General features: G+C 41.5%; 1 protein-coding gene across 5 annotated transcripts in view; it reads left to right on the forward strand.

Annotated features, from left to right (window-relative positions):
* LOC140480227 (testican-3-like) overlaps positions 1–18,963 on the forward strand; it is a 517,571-nt gene that overhangs the window by 456,170 nt on the left and 42,438 nt on the right. For 4 of the 5 annotated variants that reach the window (XM_072575112.1, XM_072575034.1, XM_072575285.1 and 1 more), the window contains one exon: positions 9,238–9,366. In XM_072575112.1, the coding sequence (XP_072431213.1) occupies positions 9,238–9,366 (129 nt within the window). The remainder of the gene's footprint in view (positions 1–9,237; positions 9,367–18,963) is intronic. The other variant, XM_072574971.1, reaches the window with a different exon arrangement.

Raw genomic sequence — 18,963 nt, forward strand, 5'->3', positions numbered from 1 at the left:
GACTCCAGTTAAGATTGTGTTATGTGTTCTACATTAGACCTGAAACCATACATTTGATGCTAAATCTGAAAGTAATATAAGAGCTAGGTAGCTGCTGGCAAATGTGTTCTCCAGGGCACTTCGAGATTGGAAATAAATGCTAGCCTAGCCAGTGCCACCCACATCGAGTGAGTGTACTTTTAAAGTGCTGAAAATTCTGAATCAGTTAGACTGCCTCTTTGGTGAGATAAACAGAACTATCATTTCACATTTCAATCTCTTATCTATTATGTGGCTTGCACACCAGCTGTGCTTAAATGATGACTATGTTGGATTTCCTGGGCAACAGCAGAAAGATACTGATGCAGTTTCCGAAAGTGACAGCTACACTTCCTTTCCTGCTAGCATGATATTTGAAAATGCTTAATTTTTTCTTCTGTTCTTTGTGCAGCAATGTAATAGGGGAAACTTATGCACAAGCAGAAAGCAACCAGGTTTGTGCCAGGCCAAGTCCTTTTGAATTCTGGGAGTCTAGCATCATAGTTGAATTAAGAAGAAAGCAACAATTAAACATTCAGACCAGTGCAACAGGCAATGATGTAATGGCAAAGAACAAAAGTGGCCAAAAAAAAACAAATGAGGACTAATACCATCAGAAGGTCAATTAAATTGTTTAATGCTCTTTCTAGTTGCTGTGCATCTGCAGAAGTGTTCTTTGCCCCAGCCTTGAAAAGTACTTGAGAGCTGGCCTAGTGCCAAAGATTTAACTTAATTCTGATAGAGCCAAGGAAATGCCTTAAATGAGTAATAGAAGAAGGCTTGTGCCATGCAGAACTGCAAGTTTTCTGCATCTTCAGGATACCCCATCAGAAAACCCACAGCTCCCACAAATCAAAGTTACAGGTAAACGTTCCAGTTTTGAGCCATGTTCATTGAATGTGTGCCTATGCTACCAATGAATACAAGTAGCTTTTCTTGTTGCCCACATCCTGTTTCCTATTTAACAAAATAATCAGTCAATGTGTTCTAAATAAGTTAACAAATGAGTGAATAACCAATTTTAAAAACCTCCATCTTGACCATTAACCAGTTCATTAATAAAATGCAGTGGAATTTCAACTACTGGATTTCAAAACTTGATAAATCCTCTGCCTACCCAGTACCTTTTAAATCAGATAGCATTTTCAAGAAATGAGTCTTTTGGATTTTTTTTACAGATTCACTAAACATTGCATACAGGTACAAATGGGCGCCTAATGACAATGCGAAGTAGAAACAGCATTAGGTTTTTAAAGTGTTGTATTTCTCTATTCTCCAGTTCTGTTGTCAGAAAGTCCAGAAGTCTAAGACAATACACTTTTCTGTTATTGCACTGGGTTTCCATCTATTGTGACAGTAAGAGCAGTTCTTCTGAATTGGAAGTCCTCTGACTGTACATGCCATTAAGTCCAGCTAATTTATTTTATTCATTAACAGAAGCATACAACTTAGTTTCACAGAAATGCAGAGAATTGAATCTTTAGGTTGTGCACATTTTTCATTTGGTTGGAATCCTTGGTACTGCTCCACACTATGATATTGGTTATGATATGTCTTTTTTTATTCACTGTTCTTTTTTTTAAAATCCAGTTTTTAAATATCGGCAATTTTGTCTCAGTTTTCAATTTATGGTAATTTTTAATGCACCTTGATCCTAGTTAGGCTTTTAGTTACATCTTAGTAGCAGTTCCTCATACTTTGAGCTGAACGATAAAACCTGGTTTGCTCAGTGTGAAGCATTATTTCAATATTGTGCACCATCCTTGTGTATGTGGCAGTGTATTGGAGCAAAGTGAAATTTGATTTTTCATGGACTACATGATTGTTTCATCTTCACTATTCAACTATAAACACTGCTGAGCTGATTACATTGAAAATCAAAGGAAAATTACTGGTATTACTCACTTTGTTTATGAAAGCAAAATTGAATAGAATTTTGATGGATAATTTCGCAATAATCAGGATGTATGTGACAAAATGCAGATGCGCAGCTCCATTTATTATGAGCAGCAAGAATGTTGTTTGAAATCTAAATGGCATTTGAACACAATGGTGTGAGTTTTGCTGGATGCAGTTTTGGTTCCAGACAAGAACTTTGAGCATGCACCAGGAATATATAGAGTAAGCAGGGATTGTTGTGGATGCAATGCTATTTTGATACCAGCATTGCTATTTTGGAGCTCAGTGCTTCAATTACTCATCTCACTTAACCTTAAATTTAGTAGCGAGGGAGGGCCTAACCATCACTATTTAAAGATCATCAAATAGTTTAATTTCAGATTGATCAATTTCAACTGAATTTTGCTATGAATGTACAAGTGTTTGCTGCTTACTATACTGTTTTAAAGTTGTAATGGTATAGCAGGTGTCAACTAATTTTTCACTGACTTTGAAGTTTCTCAGCAACTTGTTCTCCCTGGACTTGAAGTCACCAGCAGATATTTGCCTTGGAATACGGTAAGACGTGGAGATTGAGCTGAGGTCATAGAATCATAGACTCCTTACAGCGTGAAAGCAGGCCATTCAGCCCATTGAATCCTCACCGATCTTCCAAAGAGCGTCCAACCCAGGACCCCCCCCCCCCCCACCATCCCAGGAGCCCCGCATTTGCTGTGGCCAATCCATCTAGCCTGCGCATCTTTGACTGCGGGAGGAAACTGGTGCACCCAGAAGAAACCCATGCAGACACGGAGAGAATGTGCAAACTCCACACATTCAATCGCTGAGGGTAGAATCAAACCCTGGCACTGTGAGGCAGCAGTGCTAATCATGGACCCACCATGCTGCCCAAGTGTAGTCAGAGTAGGGAAAAATAGGAAAGTAGAAAAGGACAGGTTTCTAAGCCAGAGGTTGTATATGAGGGTTTTGGCATTATTGATGAAAACCAATAAGGGTGGATTATGCTGGGATCACTGGGATTACAAGGTTGAGCTCAATTCGAAAGCACAGAGTTTGCCATGGCTCAGTGTTTCCCAGTGGCAGCCCAATTAAGGAGCTATCTCAGGAAGCCCCATCCAATCTATAATGACAAAGAGCTGAAGGAACTCAGAGGCCCAATCAAATGACCCTGAGTAATGTTAGGGCTGCAGCTTCCTCAGAACCCATACGAGCTGCTGAAGCAGCTAGGGCCTCAAAATAGAGGCTCAGTCAGCTTTCTACTTTGAAGCTTTCAATGAAAAAGCCAAAGGCTCGTATAGCTAAGAGTTTAGAAGGAAATCTCTTTCACAGGCCTATTCATAAATGTAGTTCTGGCCTTCTATCCACATAACTTTACTATTGAGGCGCAAAACTGCCTGTCTATAATGGTTACTTTCCCACCACTGCGAATCCACCACAACTGAGTTGGTAGCGTTAAGACATGGGGGTAGGGTGCACTTCTCTGTCTGGAAAAGAGGATTGTTGGGTCAAACTGGTCCTAAGTTGGACCTTTGGACTAAGAGGCATCTTACTTTAGTGAATGCAGCAGCTGATTTGTTTCCTAGCCTGTCCCAGGAGAGTCATCAAGAGGTACGAATACTTTGAGTAACCGACCCAGTGGAGCTGTTTATTATTTTTCCTATAGCCTTTTCCCCACCCTCACACAGATAACTCCATTTCAACAGATTCAGGAAGATTCTGTCCAAACCTCAAGTTGTCTGTGCTTCAGTAAGGACATTCTGCGTGAAGTATATCATCTTCCGCAGCCTCACTGTCACCCAAGAACCAGGCAAGGATTCATTCTTTGTGGCTGTAAAGATGACTATGGTGATACACCTCCACTGTATCTGCTCCCAGGAGGAGCAGTTCCACCACAGAACACACCAGATGGCCTCCTCTTTTAAAGATTGCAATTTCCCTTCCTACATGGCTGAGATGCCCTCCAACGCATCTCATCCACATCCTGCACATCCGCCCTCAAATCCCACCCTTCAATCGCAATAAGAACAGAGCCCCCCCCCCCCCCCCCCAAGTCCTCACCCTACCAACCTCAGCACGAACCGCATCATCCGCCGACACTTCCACTATCTCCAAACGGACCCCACCACCAGGGATATACTTCCCTCCCCATCTCTTTCTGCTTTCCGCAAAGACTGTTTCCTCTGTGACTAACTGGTCAGGTCCACGTCCACCAACAACCCACCCTCCCCTGCCACCGCACGAATTGCAAAACCTGTGCCCACACCTCCTCCCTCACGTCCATCCAAGGGCCCAAAGGAGCCTTCCACATCTGTCAAGGTTTCACCTGCACATCCACCAATGTCATTTATTGTATCCGTTGCTCCCGATGCGGTCTCCTCTACATTGAGGGGGCAAGATGCCTCCTCGCAGACCGTTTCAGGGAATATCTCCAGGACACCCGCACCAATCAACCCCACCGCCCCATGGCCCAACATTTCAACTCCCCCTCTCACTCTGCCAAGCATGTGCAAGTCCTGGGCCTCCTCCACCACCACTCCCTCACCACTGGAGGAAGAATGCCTCATTTTCCACCTCGGAACACCCCCATCTTACCCCAGTTCCAACCTTCCAGCTCAGCACCATCCTCATGACCTGTCCTACCTGCCAATCCTCCTTCCCACCTATCTACTCCACCCTCCTCTCTGACCTATCACCTTCATCCCCACCTCCATCCACCTATTGTACTCTTGGCTACCCTCTCCCCAACCCTACCCCCCTCCTATTTATCCCTCCACCCTGATGAAGGGCTTTTGCCCGAAACGTCGATTTTCCTGCTCCTCAGATGCTGCCTGAGCTGCTGTGCTTTTCCAGCACCACTCTAATCTAGACTCTGATCTCCAGCATCTGCGGTCCTCACTTTCGCTCACCTGATATATTTTAGTCACTGGGTACCTTTCCTGATTAGAGCTAGAGATGCATACAATGCCTGGCAATTTACCATTTAACTCCAATGCATATTTGAGGTTACTGTATTCCCTATATTCAAAGAGAGCTGTCTGTGTTTTAATCTAATACTTATACTGGCATAATTCAGTGCTGCTCCTTCATATCCCAAAGTTTTGGGCATCTACTTATAAACTCTATGAAACTATTGGCCTGCACTCTTCAGTGTAATATAAAAGATGTTTACATGATATTAATCTTATGTCTCCTCCCGATCTCTCTCGCTGATGTCAGAGTCACATCATCAGTTACATTATTATCATTTCCGTACTCCATTATGCTACACCATGCTGCCTTGTCAAAAGAGAGCAGACAGAGTAAGTAGGTTGCTTCATGTGAATTGCAGGTTTCCCCATTTTACAGTTGGACAGTTTACTTTTCTCTCTTTCACTGACTACTGCATCCATTTCACTATCATGCAAAATAAAAGCCACCACAAAATAAACACCCCAATCCACATTTAAAGGTGCATGCCACTTTGTGTCCAGATCTTAACTAATCACTCACATGCATTCCTTTAGTATCAATCTTGTGTGTGACTTTGGCTGGTATTGCTGCAAGGTGGTTGTCTGCAAATGGCTATGGAGGTCAGCCTTGAACAGCTGTGGTCCAAGAATGTCCGATTACCGACTACCATCTTGGCATGGGCAGCACCGGTCTCGATCCAAATATAGCCAGATCAAAATAAGTTTATCTTGTTGCAGACTCCTTTTGAGATTTTCTAGAGGGCTGTTTTCAATTTTCAGATGCTACTTTTTGGTTTTTAGGCACCACTTTTTCATTCTAACTAACCCATTTATGAGGTGATGCTGTCACTTAGAACAATACTTTCTGTATTTGTGTTGACCTTTGGGGTATTTGGATACTCGTACAAATCAGAATTAAAATCATTCTTCAATGTCCTCAAAAGCCAAAGAAAAAGCAAAGAACTGCAGATGCTAGACATCTGAAACAAAGACAGAAATTGCTGGAGAAACTCAGCAGGTCTGGCAGCATCTATGGAGAGAAAGCAGAGTCAACATTTCAGGGCCAGAAGAAGGTTCATTGAAGCTAAAATGTTGACTCTGCTTTCTCTCTGCAGATGCTGCCAGACCTGCTGAGTTTCTCCAGCAATTTCTGTTTTTGTTAATAATCATCACTGTTCTAGTAAACTTAAAGTCAAAGCATACAAAGTAAACATTATTTCTCAAATATCACAGCACTCAAATTTATATGCTAACAGACATATGTTAACAAAAATTTCTTTTAAAAATAACTGACCCACTTCTATGCACAAAAAAATTATCACCATAAACACACAGACTTACACAGGTTACCACAAATGCATCTCCATCACACTTCTACAAAGCTGGAGCATTTTAACAAGGCAGCTACAATCCTATTTATGGCATCTTGGCTCTCAGTTGTAGAGTTAAATTTAATAATTTTACAGTTTTCATTACGATCTACTACAAACTTTCTAAGCAGCTAGCTCATGAACTTGGACAACCTTAAACTTGACATTTCACGTTCATTTCCAAGAATCCATTACCCTGGTGATTTGAAAGTTAGCCTTTAACAGGTTTAAAACCATTCTTTCTTATGTTGTAGCCTTCCTTCCCACCCTGATTCATGCATCTTCCTCTTCCCCACATCTCACAGGCAGCTTCCTGCTCACACCCTACTCCCCTTTGCAGACCTTTCTCCCTTCACCATACCTGACAGTCCCCTCCTCACTTTCATACCACTTCTGGGGGCCCCCTTCTTTCACTCTCACCTTTTGCACTTGCCTCCTCCTCCTCCCCCCGCCCTTGCTTATCTTTAGCCTCTTTTCTAAACCCACAACCATCTCTCAGAATCCCACACCACCATCCCCACAAAGCTACCGATTCATCCAACTCTCCTGAAATCCCTTCTCCCTCCCTCCCTGCCCTGGCCAAAACCTTTGCCCTGGCCAAAGGCACCCCTTAACTGCCACTCCAAACTCATGAGATTATTGTCAAAGCTACAGCCATCAAGACTAAGTGAAAAGTTTTCCATTACAATCCTGATTTGTGCCTTATAGTTGATGGACAAGTTTTGGAGAGTCAGAGATGAGTTACTGATCGCAAAACTCCTAGCATCTGACCTGCTGTTTAGCCACAATTGACTCTGCTTTCTCACCATATATGCTGCCAGACCTGCTGAGTTTCTCCAGCAATTTCTGTCTTTGTTTCAGATGTCCAGCATCTGTAGTTCTTTGTTTTTTGTTTGGATTTTGATTTTTGAGGACATTGAAGAATGATTTTAATTCTGTTTCTTGTTAGTGATGATCCACGAATGTTAGTAGTGGAGGATTCAGTGATGTTAATTCCTTTGAATTTCAAGAGGTTAGGTTTGCTCTTGCTGGAGATTAGTCATTATCTGGCACTGGTGTGGCATACATATAACTAGTATCTTTATTCAGTTTCCATTGTTAGTGTGGTTGCTTCAGTTCTCCAGTGCTTTTCTGGGATTCGCAGCTTTCGATAGATGCAATGTAGTGGGCTTTATCCATTGCAGAGAAAGTTGGTTCCAACCCCTTTGTGTTCAGTTGGAGATGTTGGCAAAATCGTCCATGACTACTTTACTTTGGATAACGCATGACTTATTTAATGTAGGTACTTAATGTGGGAAATGGCTAGTTTGCTTAGTTAAATCTCCAATATTTGGTTTGATTAGTGATTTAGTTACTGTGTGCTAATTCATTGTGGAAAATGAAAACTGACAGTCATTATGCCCCAAGTAGGATTACTACTAAAAGAATTATATTGCTAAAACAGTAACAAGGTGACGGTGTTTCCTCACGCAGGATGATCCTGGCTCACATCTTTAAATCTGATTACAACTCTTTGTATAAACCCTATTAGTATCTTCCACTGCTATGTACGAAGGGTGCGGAGTTATATTCTGTGACAAATAGACTCATGGCCTCTTCCAGATAGCAGGGTATTAGAAGTAGACAACTACAGGTCTGTAATGGAATACCAGCTGTAGTGGAAAACCCAGATTCCGGACCATCTGTTTCTCAAGCAGTCATATACTGAAAGTCACCAAATCATCTTCTGTATTGTTTTCAAATAAGCATTACCAGCGAAACTGGTTATTTCAGAAAGCAAAAACACTCCACCTTCAGCTGGGCATTGTTAATGAACTTGGGTGATGAAATTTCTATTAAGCAAGGCTGGGTTACACATGAACGGAGATGAGGAATGCATAAGAAAATATTACTTGAATGAAAAGAACATCCACATCCAAGAGAAATGAAAAAAATCTGAGGTAAAAGATGAACAACATTTCCATTTTTTTCTGAAAATCTTTAATCAGGGTTCTGTACCCTCATCCCCTTATCCTAACTAATGATCTTATAATCTTAACTAGCATTAGTGAAGGAGTGTTACGTTATTGAAGGTATACTCCTCCAGGTGAGTTTTCAAATTAAGGTTTTCATTAAATATTTGTTAAGCAGTGTGAGCATGAAATATTCCAGAGGACTCATTATGGGACTTTACTGTCCAGTTTGTCTGCATTCAGCAATTATTTGCCATCAAAATAATTCACCTCTGGAGTGTTTGGGACATCCTCGATGATTAACCAATGCAAATCCTGCCTTTATATTATATCTTTGTTCACAGTACAACTTCAGCTTACCGTGAACAATGTCAGTGTCAAAAAGTGTGGGTGCTGGAGATCCTGCACCACACTGATCTCCAGCATCTTCAGTCCTCTCTTTCTCCCATGAACAATGTCACTCAAAATCTTCAGTTATGTTAGTGCAGTATTATGTTGTCTCAGCAGTGTTTCATTGAGTGTTTCAGTTATGTATGAATATCTTTACTATTACAAGAGTTTGAGTAGTATTCGTAATTGCTAAATTAGAAAAACATTTGCACACCTGTAATGGTTAGTACTTCTAATGACCTCCCCTCTGCTTTTAAAATGGGCCACATGTCTTTTTGGAGAGCACAAACATACAAGAAAATTAAATGGTTTTATATTTAATTTGCCCCTACCCAGCAACTCACATGTGTAAGTCTCAGAGCTGCTTGAAGCTCAAGTCTTGTTAACTCAGTTTGTCAGTTCTCAAACAAAATCTCGGTGACCTCATCAATGTCAGAATTACAAGAAGAAAACTTAAACTAACCCATTTTTATCCTCAGTTCATCTGATTACAATGTCGTGAAGCATATTGTTAACATAGTTGCATCCTTCTCTTGGGAGGATGAACAGTGTTGGATGGTTTGAACTTGGAGCAACCTGAAAGAACAAAGCCAATCATGATCATTTGACATGTTTAAGTTGTTTGCTCACATTTTAATAACCAATCTAATGTTTTATCAGCAGAATGCGGTGACAGGGAGTTCAGGGAAGTTGTGTCAAGACTAAAGGACTGGTTCAAAGTACTTCATGAAAATGGAAATCGCAACAAAAAAGCTCATGGACTTCAGAGACAGGACAAGGACCGAATTAGTGAGTGTCTTATTTTACTCATTGAACGTTCACTTTTCTCAAAACTGGGAAATAAAACTGTGATAATTAGAAGTATGGCACTTCCCACAATGCCAGATGAGCATTTTATTTTTGAACAAATTAACTTGTAACGATGTCCACCTCCTCCAACTTGTTAGTACCACAATAATTTACATTTGTGAAACTAACACAGACAAACTCACACAAGCACATTCATTAGGCTATTTGATTGTTAATTTTGGGGCACGTATATCAAGCTCAGGCTCCCATTCCCGAGTTGTTGTCAGCTTTGCCCAAGTCACCAATCTCCATCTTTCCCGTATGTGCTGTAAAGACTGTTTCCTTTTATTTTTCTGTCTTTTTGTTTGTCACATGAAATGATAAAAGAATAGTTTCAAAAACCAAGAACTGTGGAAAGGATTACTGAACTTTTAAAAGCAGATTACTGCACTTATTGTAATTGATACTTGTTCAAGCAATGGAGGAGCTTTAGCTGTACATGATCTGAAACCAGGGAGGCACGACTGGCAACAAATAGTGGATGGTGCTGTGGAGTGGTGACTAGCTGTCAATGACAATAGCCTTCTTTCTATAAACGAATGTGATTGACTTACCGGTAGCTGAACAGCTTGTGAGTGTGAATATTGGGCAGACACCTTCGACCTCTGGGAAGGAGGGAGCTGTCCTTTTCTCTGCAGTAAAAAGACACCTCAAGAATGCTGAATAATCTCCTCTCCCAGCTGGTTTTAACTGATAAGTCAGAGCCACTCTAAGTGTGTCAGTCATTTTCTGCTTCCTACCAGCAAGTAAAAGTACCCAGAGAAGGAAGGTTGAGGATCAACAAATCCTGACAAGTCAAAAGAATCATCTCAGCAAAACCTGTGGGTGGGGACAATCGAACTATTTTCCCAGTCTTTCCCTCTGCACACAGCACTCATTTTAATTTGTGTGAGTAGGGGTATTTTATAAGGGGATTCAAGTTCTAGTAATTGAAGCTATAATTCAACAATTCATAATTGTTTATCTGTGGCTAGAATCTATTCATTTGTAATGAACTGTAATTTTTACTAAGTACAAAATCTGGTTCATGCTTTCTGTCAACCTGAGTCTTCAAGGCAGTTAAGTTAGGGAATCTTGCGTACTTTTATAGAATCTTTAAGTTTTTTGACAACTTCAGGAATATGAGGCTTGATTTCCAACATACAAGCCCAGTGATGTGAGACAATGCATATTTTAAATCTTCATCTGCTGAGTGAATTATAATTGTATTTTAAAAAGTTAATGATTTTCCAGATTCTCCTTTTATGTTTAGGATTTTTTTTAGGAATCATTCTAAAGCCCTTAGTGGACATCACGCTGGCTCTCAGTTGGAAAACATTCTACTGTGGCCTTTAATATCAGCCATGGTTCAGTGTGAATACTCTCATCTACAAGTCAGAACATCATGGGTTTATGCCCTACTTTAGAGATTTAAATTTCTTTGGGGGGAGACATAAAGGCAAAATAAGAAAAAAGAAGAAAGATGCCAACACAAAATAAAAGAAGCATTATTCTGCAACACAAAACGTCTGTATACTTGTAATTTTTAACGAATAGAAAGAAAACATTTGAACGCACAGGCATTTCATTGACATCCTGTCTAAACTTCAGTTCCTCAAGAACAGAATTAATCTTTAATTCATAGTCAACAGATAACTGCTAAAGAAAGAGGGCTGTCAAAATTCTGCTCTGATGAAGACATTAGCTTGCTCTCTCTCCACTGATGCTGCCTGACCCACTGTGATTTCCAGCATTTTTTTGTTTTCAGTTATGTCAAAATTCTTATTGCTTGGGAATTGTAGGATGGAAAGGAAGACAGTCCTCTACTATTTTGACTGTTGTCCATAAACAATATGACAACATCTTTCAGAGTTTAGATAGTCAAATTAAAGCCTCAGTCAACATCATAATTCCTGACCTTGAGTCCAGATCGTGCCACCAGTCCAGGTGTAGATATTGACCAAAGATATTAATGCAAAGGTACAGGATGTGATTTCAGTGATGCTAACTTAACTACAGAGCTAGTAGAATTAATCATTACATTTAACACCAATTAAATGCTTCAGAAATGTACTTCTGGACCGACCTAAAAATGATACTGCAAGGAGGAGAACTCAACTTCAAATAAATTGTAGATGCTGCTAATCTAATACAAGTGCTTGACTGTGCAACAACAATCTAATCTTCAACAAGGTTAGTAGTGTATCTAAGTCTTGCATGAGTCATGGATTGTCTCATGCACCAAAGCAGCAGTCAGCATTTTGTGACATATGCAAACTACGTTAAACCCAAGCCATATACAAACTTTCCCAACAGCAGCATTGAGTTTTTTCAATATTACAATCCTTCTAAACATTTTGTAAATACATACATAACAGCAAGGCCTCAGATCATGTCTTTTACAGATTAGTACGCCTGTTGCATTTGGTTCTAAAGTCCTTGCAACAGCTCAGGTAGACTTCTCCAACATATAATGGGAAAATCTTACTCTAAATTTTAGAATCCATCCATACCTAATAAGCAAGCTGTTGTTTACACTGATCACAAACTGTTGGAAATGATCTGTTGGAAACATCTCTCATATGCACCTTCATGACTGCAACATCTAATTGTGTAGATCCAAGGCTACAATTTCACAGTACAATGCAAACCAATCTCACAGATGACTAGTCCTGGTGCACTTAGCTGACTGCTAGATACCACTTGGAACAAAGGTCCTCTAGATTTCTCTAGGTTTACAGTGGGTGTCATTGAAACTAAGTTCAAGGACAGTCACAACATTGATCAGTTTGGTCATGGTCAGGCAGCGATGATTCACCAAGCTACATTCGATGATGTCCAGCTGCAGTAACCCAAGAAGATCATCATCAGTACATGGCCACAGCAAGCTAGGAATCTCTAGAAATATAATTTTCAAAGGCAAACAAGTGGTTATTCCAAAATCTCTATACTGAGATATGCTTCACCATATATATACTGGTCAAATTGGCACAGGGAAAAAAAAACAAGAGATTAGCACGTAAGTCTATCCATTCGACCAGTATTCACAAAGGTATCAATTAACTCAAGAAGTCATGTGAAACCTCAACAATTGAAAGAATTTCATATTCCACTTGCATTACTTGTAAGCTGTGGAACGTAATTGCAGTTGATATTTTTCATGTCCAAAGTTAGTGCTATGTACCGGTGACTAGCACTTTCAACATATCTCATCTTGTAAGTCAAAGTAAAGATACCACTAGCTTTTGACACATTAACTGCTATATTAAATATGTTTACTGTTCCTCGACACATTTCAGAGGTGCACTTTCCAAGACACATGCAGGGAGTGGGATATTCACTCTATTACCTTGTCTCTTCGTTATCTTCCACCTAATGATCTTACACAGTTCTTAACAGTGAAGCTAATGATCATTGAATGCAAGGTGACTGGCAAAGATGTTAAATTTCTGTGATATTCCTCAAGGCAGTGGGTTGCCATCACTGGTAATTTATATGTTTGAAAGACAGATCCACACTATTCTTCTCTCACACACTGTTGTCAAACAGCCAAATGCAGATAATATATTTTTGAATGGAAGGGTTAGAAAATGATCAATCAGTATTCAGATAGTTACCACCAACCTAAACCAGAAGAAAGCGATCAAAACTTTTATTCAAAAAGATGGATCCATGGAAAGATACTAAGATGATCTATATTCTATGTTATGTTCAGCCATTGGCATTGTCACAAACAACAGTCAAATCCAATGGCAAAACAAATTACATATCCGATTGTATATAACCAACCATCCATCACATAAGACAATGAATCTAATACTGTGAGTACCACACTAGACAAGCACCAGACATCATGACACATGACATCCATCATCCACACTGACCCAAACATCTCAGAGTAAAGCTACACAGCCATGTTATAATAATTATATAAGGTCTGTATCTAGTCATAATCTTCTACCTCCTGCCCAAAATCCACAAACCTGACTGCCCCGGCCAACCCATTGTCTCAGCCTGCTCCTGCCCCACCGAACTCATCTCTGCATATCTCGACACGGTCCTGTCCCTCTTAGTCCAAGAACTCCCCACCTACGTTCGGGACACCACCCACGCCCTCCACCTCCTCCCATGATTTTCGCTTCCCCGGTCCCCAATGCCTTATCTTCACCATGGACATCCAGTCCCTGTACACCTCCATCCCCCATCACGAAGGACTCAAAGCCCTCCGCTTCTTCCTTTCCCGCCGTACCACCAATACCCTTCCACTGACACCCTCCTTCGACTGACTGAACTTGTCCTCACTCTGAACAACTTCTCTTTCCAATCCTCCCACTTCCTCCAAACCAAAGGAGTAGCCATGGGTCCCAGCTATGTCTGCCTCTTCGTAGGATATGTGGAACAGTCCATCTTCCGCAGTTACACTGGCACTATCCCACCTTTTCCTCTGCTACATTGATAATTTATCGGCGCTGCCTCATGCTCCCACGAGGAGGTTGAACAGTTCATCCACTCTACTAACGCCTTCCACCCCGACCTCAAATTTACCTGGACCGTCTCAGACTCCTCCTTCCCCTTCCTAGACCTCTCCATTTCTATCTCGGGTGACCGAATCAACACGGACATTTACTATAAACCGACCGACTCCCACAGCTACCTAGACTTCACCTCCTCCCACCCTGCCCCTGTAAAAACGCCATCCCATATTCCCAATTCCTTCGTCTCCGCTGCATCTGCTCCCAGGAGGACCAGTTCCAAAACCGTAAAACCCAGATGGCCTCCTCCTTCAAAGACCCCAATTTCCCCCCAGATGTGATCGACAATGCTCTCCACCACATCTCCTCCACTTCCTGCTCCTCCGCCCTTGAGCCCCGCCCCTCCAATCGCCACCAGGACAGAACCCCACTGGTCCTCACCTACCACCCCACCAATGTCCATATACATCATATCATCCGTCGTCATTTCTGCCACCTCCAAACGGACCCCACCACCAGGGATATATTTCCCTCCCCTCCCCTATCAGCATTCCAAAAAGACCACTCCCTCCGTGACTCCCTCGTCAGGTCCACACCCCCCACTAACCCGACCTCCTCTCCCAGCACCTTTCCCCTTCATCCGCAAGAAATGCAAAACTTGCGCCCACACCTCCCCCCCCCTTACTTCCCTCCAAAGCCCCAAGGGATCCTTCCATATCCACCACAAATTCACCTGCACCTCCACACACATCATTTACTGCATCCGCTGCACCCGATGTGGCCTCCTCTATATTGGGGAGACAGGCGGCCTACTTGTGGAACGTTTCAGAGAACACCTCTGGGACACCAGGACCAACCAACCCAACCACCCCATGGCTCAACACTTCAACTCCCCCTCCCACTCCACCAAGGACATGCAGGTCCTTGGACTCCTCCATCGCCAGACCATAGCAACACGATGGCTGGAGGAAGAGCGCCTCATCTTCCGCCTAGGAACCCTCCAACCACAAGGGATGAACTCAGGTTTCTCCAGTTTCCTCATTTCCCCTCCCCCCACCTTGTCTCAGTCCCAGCCCTCGAACTCAGCACCACCTTCCTAAACTGCAATCTTCTTCCTGACCTCTCCGCCCCCACCCCCACTCTGGCCTATCATCCTCACCTTAACCTCCTTCCACTGATCGCATTTCCAATGCCCCTCCCCCAAGACTCTCCTCCCTACCTTTTATCTTAGCCTGCTGGACACGCTTTCCTCATTCCTGAAGAAGGGCTGATACCCGAAACTCGATTCTCCTGCTCCTTGGATGCTGCCTGACCTGCTGCGCTTTTCCAGCAACACATTTTCAGCTCTGTATCTAGTCATATTTTGTACATCCACCAAAATAGTTAAAGTGAATGTATTGTTGTACATCTTGTATATATTTATCAGAACAAGTTTCATATTCTTCAAAGGGGAAAAAAACATTTTATAATTATGGACAGGTATCTTTAAGGCAGCTAGATTGCATCATGACATGTGATACTCCAGTAAACAATTTCCTATCTTACTCCGACCATTCAGTCTGTTTTCTGTTAGAAGCCAGTCTGTTAATCAATCAGTCAACCAATCAGATTGTGTGCAAGACAATAATAAGCTCAATAAGAATGTAACTCAAACTTTTATTTAAGTCAGAGATGTCATATTAGTGGAGGTAGTATGTTAATAAATTTTCAGATATCTGGCTCAACAAGAACCCAGAATTACATAAGCAAACATAGAAAAAACTAACAGCGCATCAAATAGCGCTTAACAATTGTGTCTAATTCATTAAGGGCACAAATATAATTTGAATGAGCACTTTGAGAATATCCTCAATCAAGACTCACTCCTCAATGTAAGTGACCTTCACTTCATTCCACAGCATTCTGCCATCATCTCAGCACAACTCCTGCTTGACACGAGGTTGAGAAAATCATCCAGCAGCTGGGATTAAATGAGGACACTGTTCCAGATGGAATCCCATCAATATACTAAATACGGAAGAGAAGTACTCTCTCAGTTTCCTCGTTGGGAAGGAGAGCAAGCTGGGAATTGCTGATATACTTTAAAAGTGACCTCATTCAGGATGTGAGACAAGACCATTGTGAGACAGGACAATGCCCTTCCATATTTATTGCAATCACAGATAAGGTCAATGCAAGATCAATATTCAGTCACCTACTCCCAATGGGAGAAAAATCCTCCTGTATCCACAGCACAGATTGCATTGCAGTCATTGCAACAGGGAAATCGAATACTGATACCTTTAATATGCAATACAGAACGGTCTTTTTTGCCTTAACTGGAATATGAGTATTTGAACAGTTGCATAGCCTCTTCCCAGTGAATCTTGACTATGTATTGTTGAGGACTATGCCTCTCATAATACATCTATTTCTCTCCGCTCATGTTGCTACGAATTGTGAAACTTCTTCAATAAAAGAAGTCTCCCTGTCTGCTGCCTTGGAATTGTCAGTCTGTGTTTCAATTTTAACAAAATCTCACCTAAGCTCCTCTCCAAACCCCACACTGTGAGAGCTGCATAGGGTATCATTAGAATTTTAAAGTGCTGTATCCACATTTTGAAGGCATTTATTCAAAAATTGCACTCCCCTCTTACCTCTGTAAGCTGGGAAAAAAGAGTGCTGACTGTGCAAGATTTTGTGTCTAACAAGATGGTAGTGTATAATCTACAGAGGTTTCTTCCTGTCTATAAAAAGTGTTCTTTCGCATGGATTGCATACCAAGTGGTGCATTAATAACAAGAGCATTTATATGCGTACATTAACATCACAAATCAAACATATATCAGCTTCTCGTTATATATGTGTAGCAAGCCAAATTGTGCAAAGGTATTTTATCCAAATATCTGCCTGTAAGTAGAAAAACTATGTGTACAGAATAGTTTGCAAATTAATCCATGATACTTTTGCTACTTTGTTTGAAAGGTAAATTTTGTAATTTAGTATTTTCTTAAAAAGTGATGTAAAGTCCCACTCTTTTTAACAAAATAATAAAATTAAATGTTTTTGAACAAGACTATCTTTTTGTCCCTCTACCACTTTGATTTAGAGTCATACAGCATGGAAACAGATCCTTCAGTCCAACTCAGCCTTGCCAACCAGGTTTCCCAAACTAAACTTCTCCCATTTGCCTGCATTGGGTCCATATCCCTCAAAACCTTACCTGTTCACATACCTGTTCAAATGTCTTTTAAATGTTATAAATGTACTGCATTTACCACTTCCTCTAGCCATTCATTCCACATCCAAACTACCCTCCATGTGAAAAAGTTGCCCCTTCAGGTCCCTTTTAAATCTTTCTGCTCTCACCTTAAAATTATACCCTCTCCTTATAACTCAAACCCTTCAGTCCTGATAACATAGTTGTAAATATTTTTTCTGCACCCTCTCCAATTGAATAATATCCTTCATGTAGCAGAGTGACCAGAATTGTACACAATACTCCAAAAGTGGCCTTACTTACGTCCTGTACAGCCGCAACATGATGTCCCAACTCCTTTACTCAGTGCTCTGACCAATGAAGGGAAACATGCCAATTGCCTCCTTCACCACCCTGTTTACCTGTGTGGCCCATATGTTGTGATTAAGAAGACCGTCAAACTGACTGAGTGACCTAAAACCAAAAAAAACTGGTGATCACAATGGGCCAGGCAGCATCTATAGAGGGAAAACAAGTTAACGCTTTGAGTCCAGATGATTCTTCATCACAAGTGTGGAGGGGGCTGCATTTATGCAATGATTGGGTTGGAGGTTAGTGGTGGGGTGCCGTGCTGAGCTACAACACTTTGTAGCTTGTGGTTTGTTCCTGCACCATTCTTTGGTTCTGCAGACCAAACCCAGGAGATAGTCCCACCCAATTTCTTACTTTTATTGCAGAGTGATGGGGTCCCCAAAATCAGTGCAGAGGCTGCCAGGTAACATGTGGGGACTGGGCCAAAGGTACCAGCACTGGATCAAGTTTTTTTTTTAAGGAAAACATGATCAAGTCCAAAACGGCTACCCACAAATCCATCCCATCCTTGCCAATCCATGCCCTTCGTCCCATTCTCATAACCCCTGTTTCCCCATGTGTTCCTACTATTTGGTTTTAAGCTCTGGACTTGGTCCAGGTCACAGCTCGTTACATTTTGACACAATAGCAGCATTGACTTCCAATTCTGGGAGTTGCAGCTGTGCTCCGGCTTCGTGCCGTATAACCGGGAAGAAAATTCAAGGAAGTGCTGTTTGTGACTCATTCTGCAGAACTTGTAAATCGCGTTGCACATCAGCATTCTGCAGTCAATTTCTGTTTAAGTAATTCTCGTTTTTTAATTCTTCCTGCCAAATTTTGAAAGCTTCAAGTTTTCCAATGTTTGCCAGCATTTTGCTCACTTAACATGTCCAAGTTAATCTGCAACCTCCTTATGTCCTCTTCACAACATACATTTCTACTTGTCTTTGTATCATCCACAAAGTTAGTGACCATGCCTTCACCTCCATCATGTGGTGAATTTTAAATCAACCTGTCCAGTTATAACACAGTTGTGGACGAGAACGTCTGGGTTCAAGTCCCACCTGCTTCAGAAGTAGTGACACAGATATTTTCTGATGAGCCTGTTTAGAGATAGAACATAGAACAATACAGTGCAGAACAGGCTCTAAAGCCCTCAGTGTTGCGCCGACCTGTGAACTATTCTCAGCTAGCCCCTCTATACTATCCCATCATTATCCATGTGCTTATCCAAGGACTGTTTAAATACCCCTAATGCAGCTGAGTTAACTACATTGGCAGGTAGGGCATTCCACGTCCTTACCACTCTCCGAGTAAAGAATCTGCCTTTGACATCTGTCTTAAATCTATCATTCTTCAATTTGTAGTTATGTCCCTCGTACAAGCTGACGTCATCATCCTATTACACACCTCTGAACCAAGTTGGACTTGAATCATGGCCTCCTGGCTCAGAGGTCAGAGCATCACCTAAGGTATTAATATAAATTGTAAAAAGCTGTCTATCATATAAGCTGTAGGTAGCGTAAAGAGCACACATGTTTAAAGAGGTCAAATGAA

This window comes from Chiloscyllium punctatum, chromosome 1, assembly GCF_047496795.1.
Source record: "Chiloscyllium punctatum isolate Juve2018m chromosome 1, sChiPun1.3, whole genome shotgun sequence".
NCBI lineage: Eukaryota > Metazoa > Chordata > Chondrichthyes > Orectolobiformes > Hemiscylliidae > Chiloscyllium > Chiloscyllium punctatum.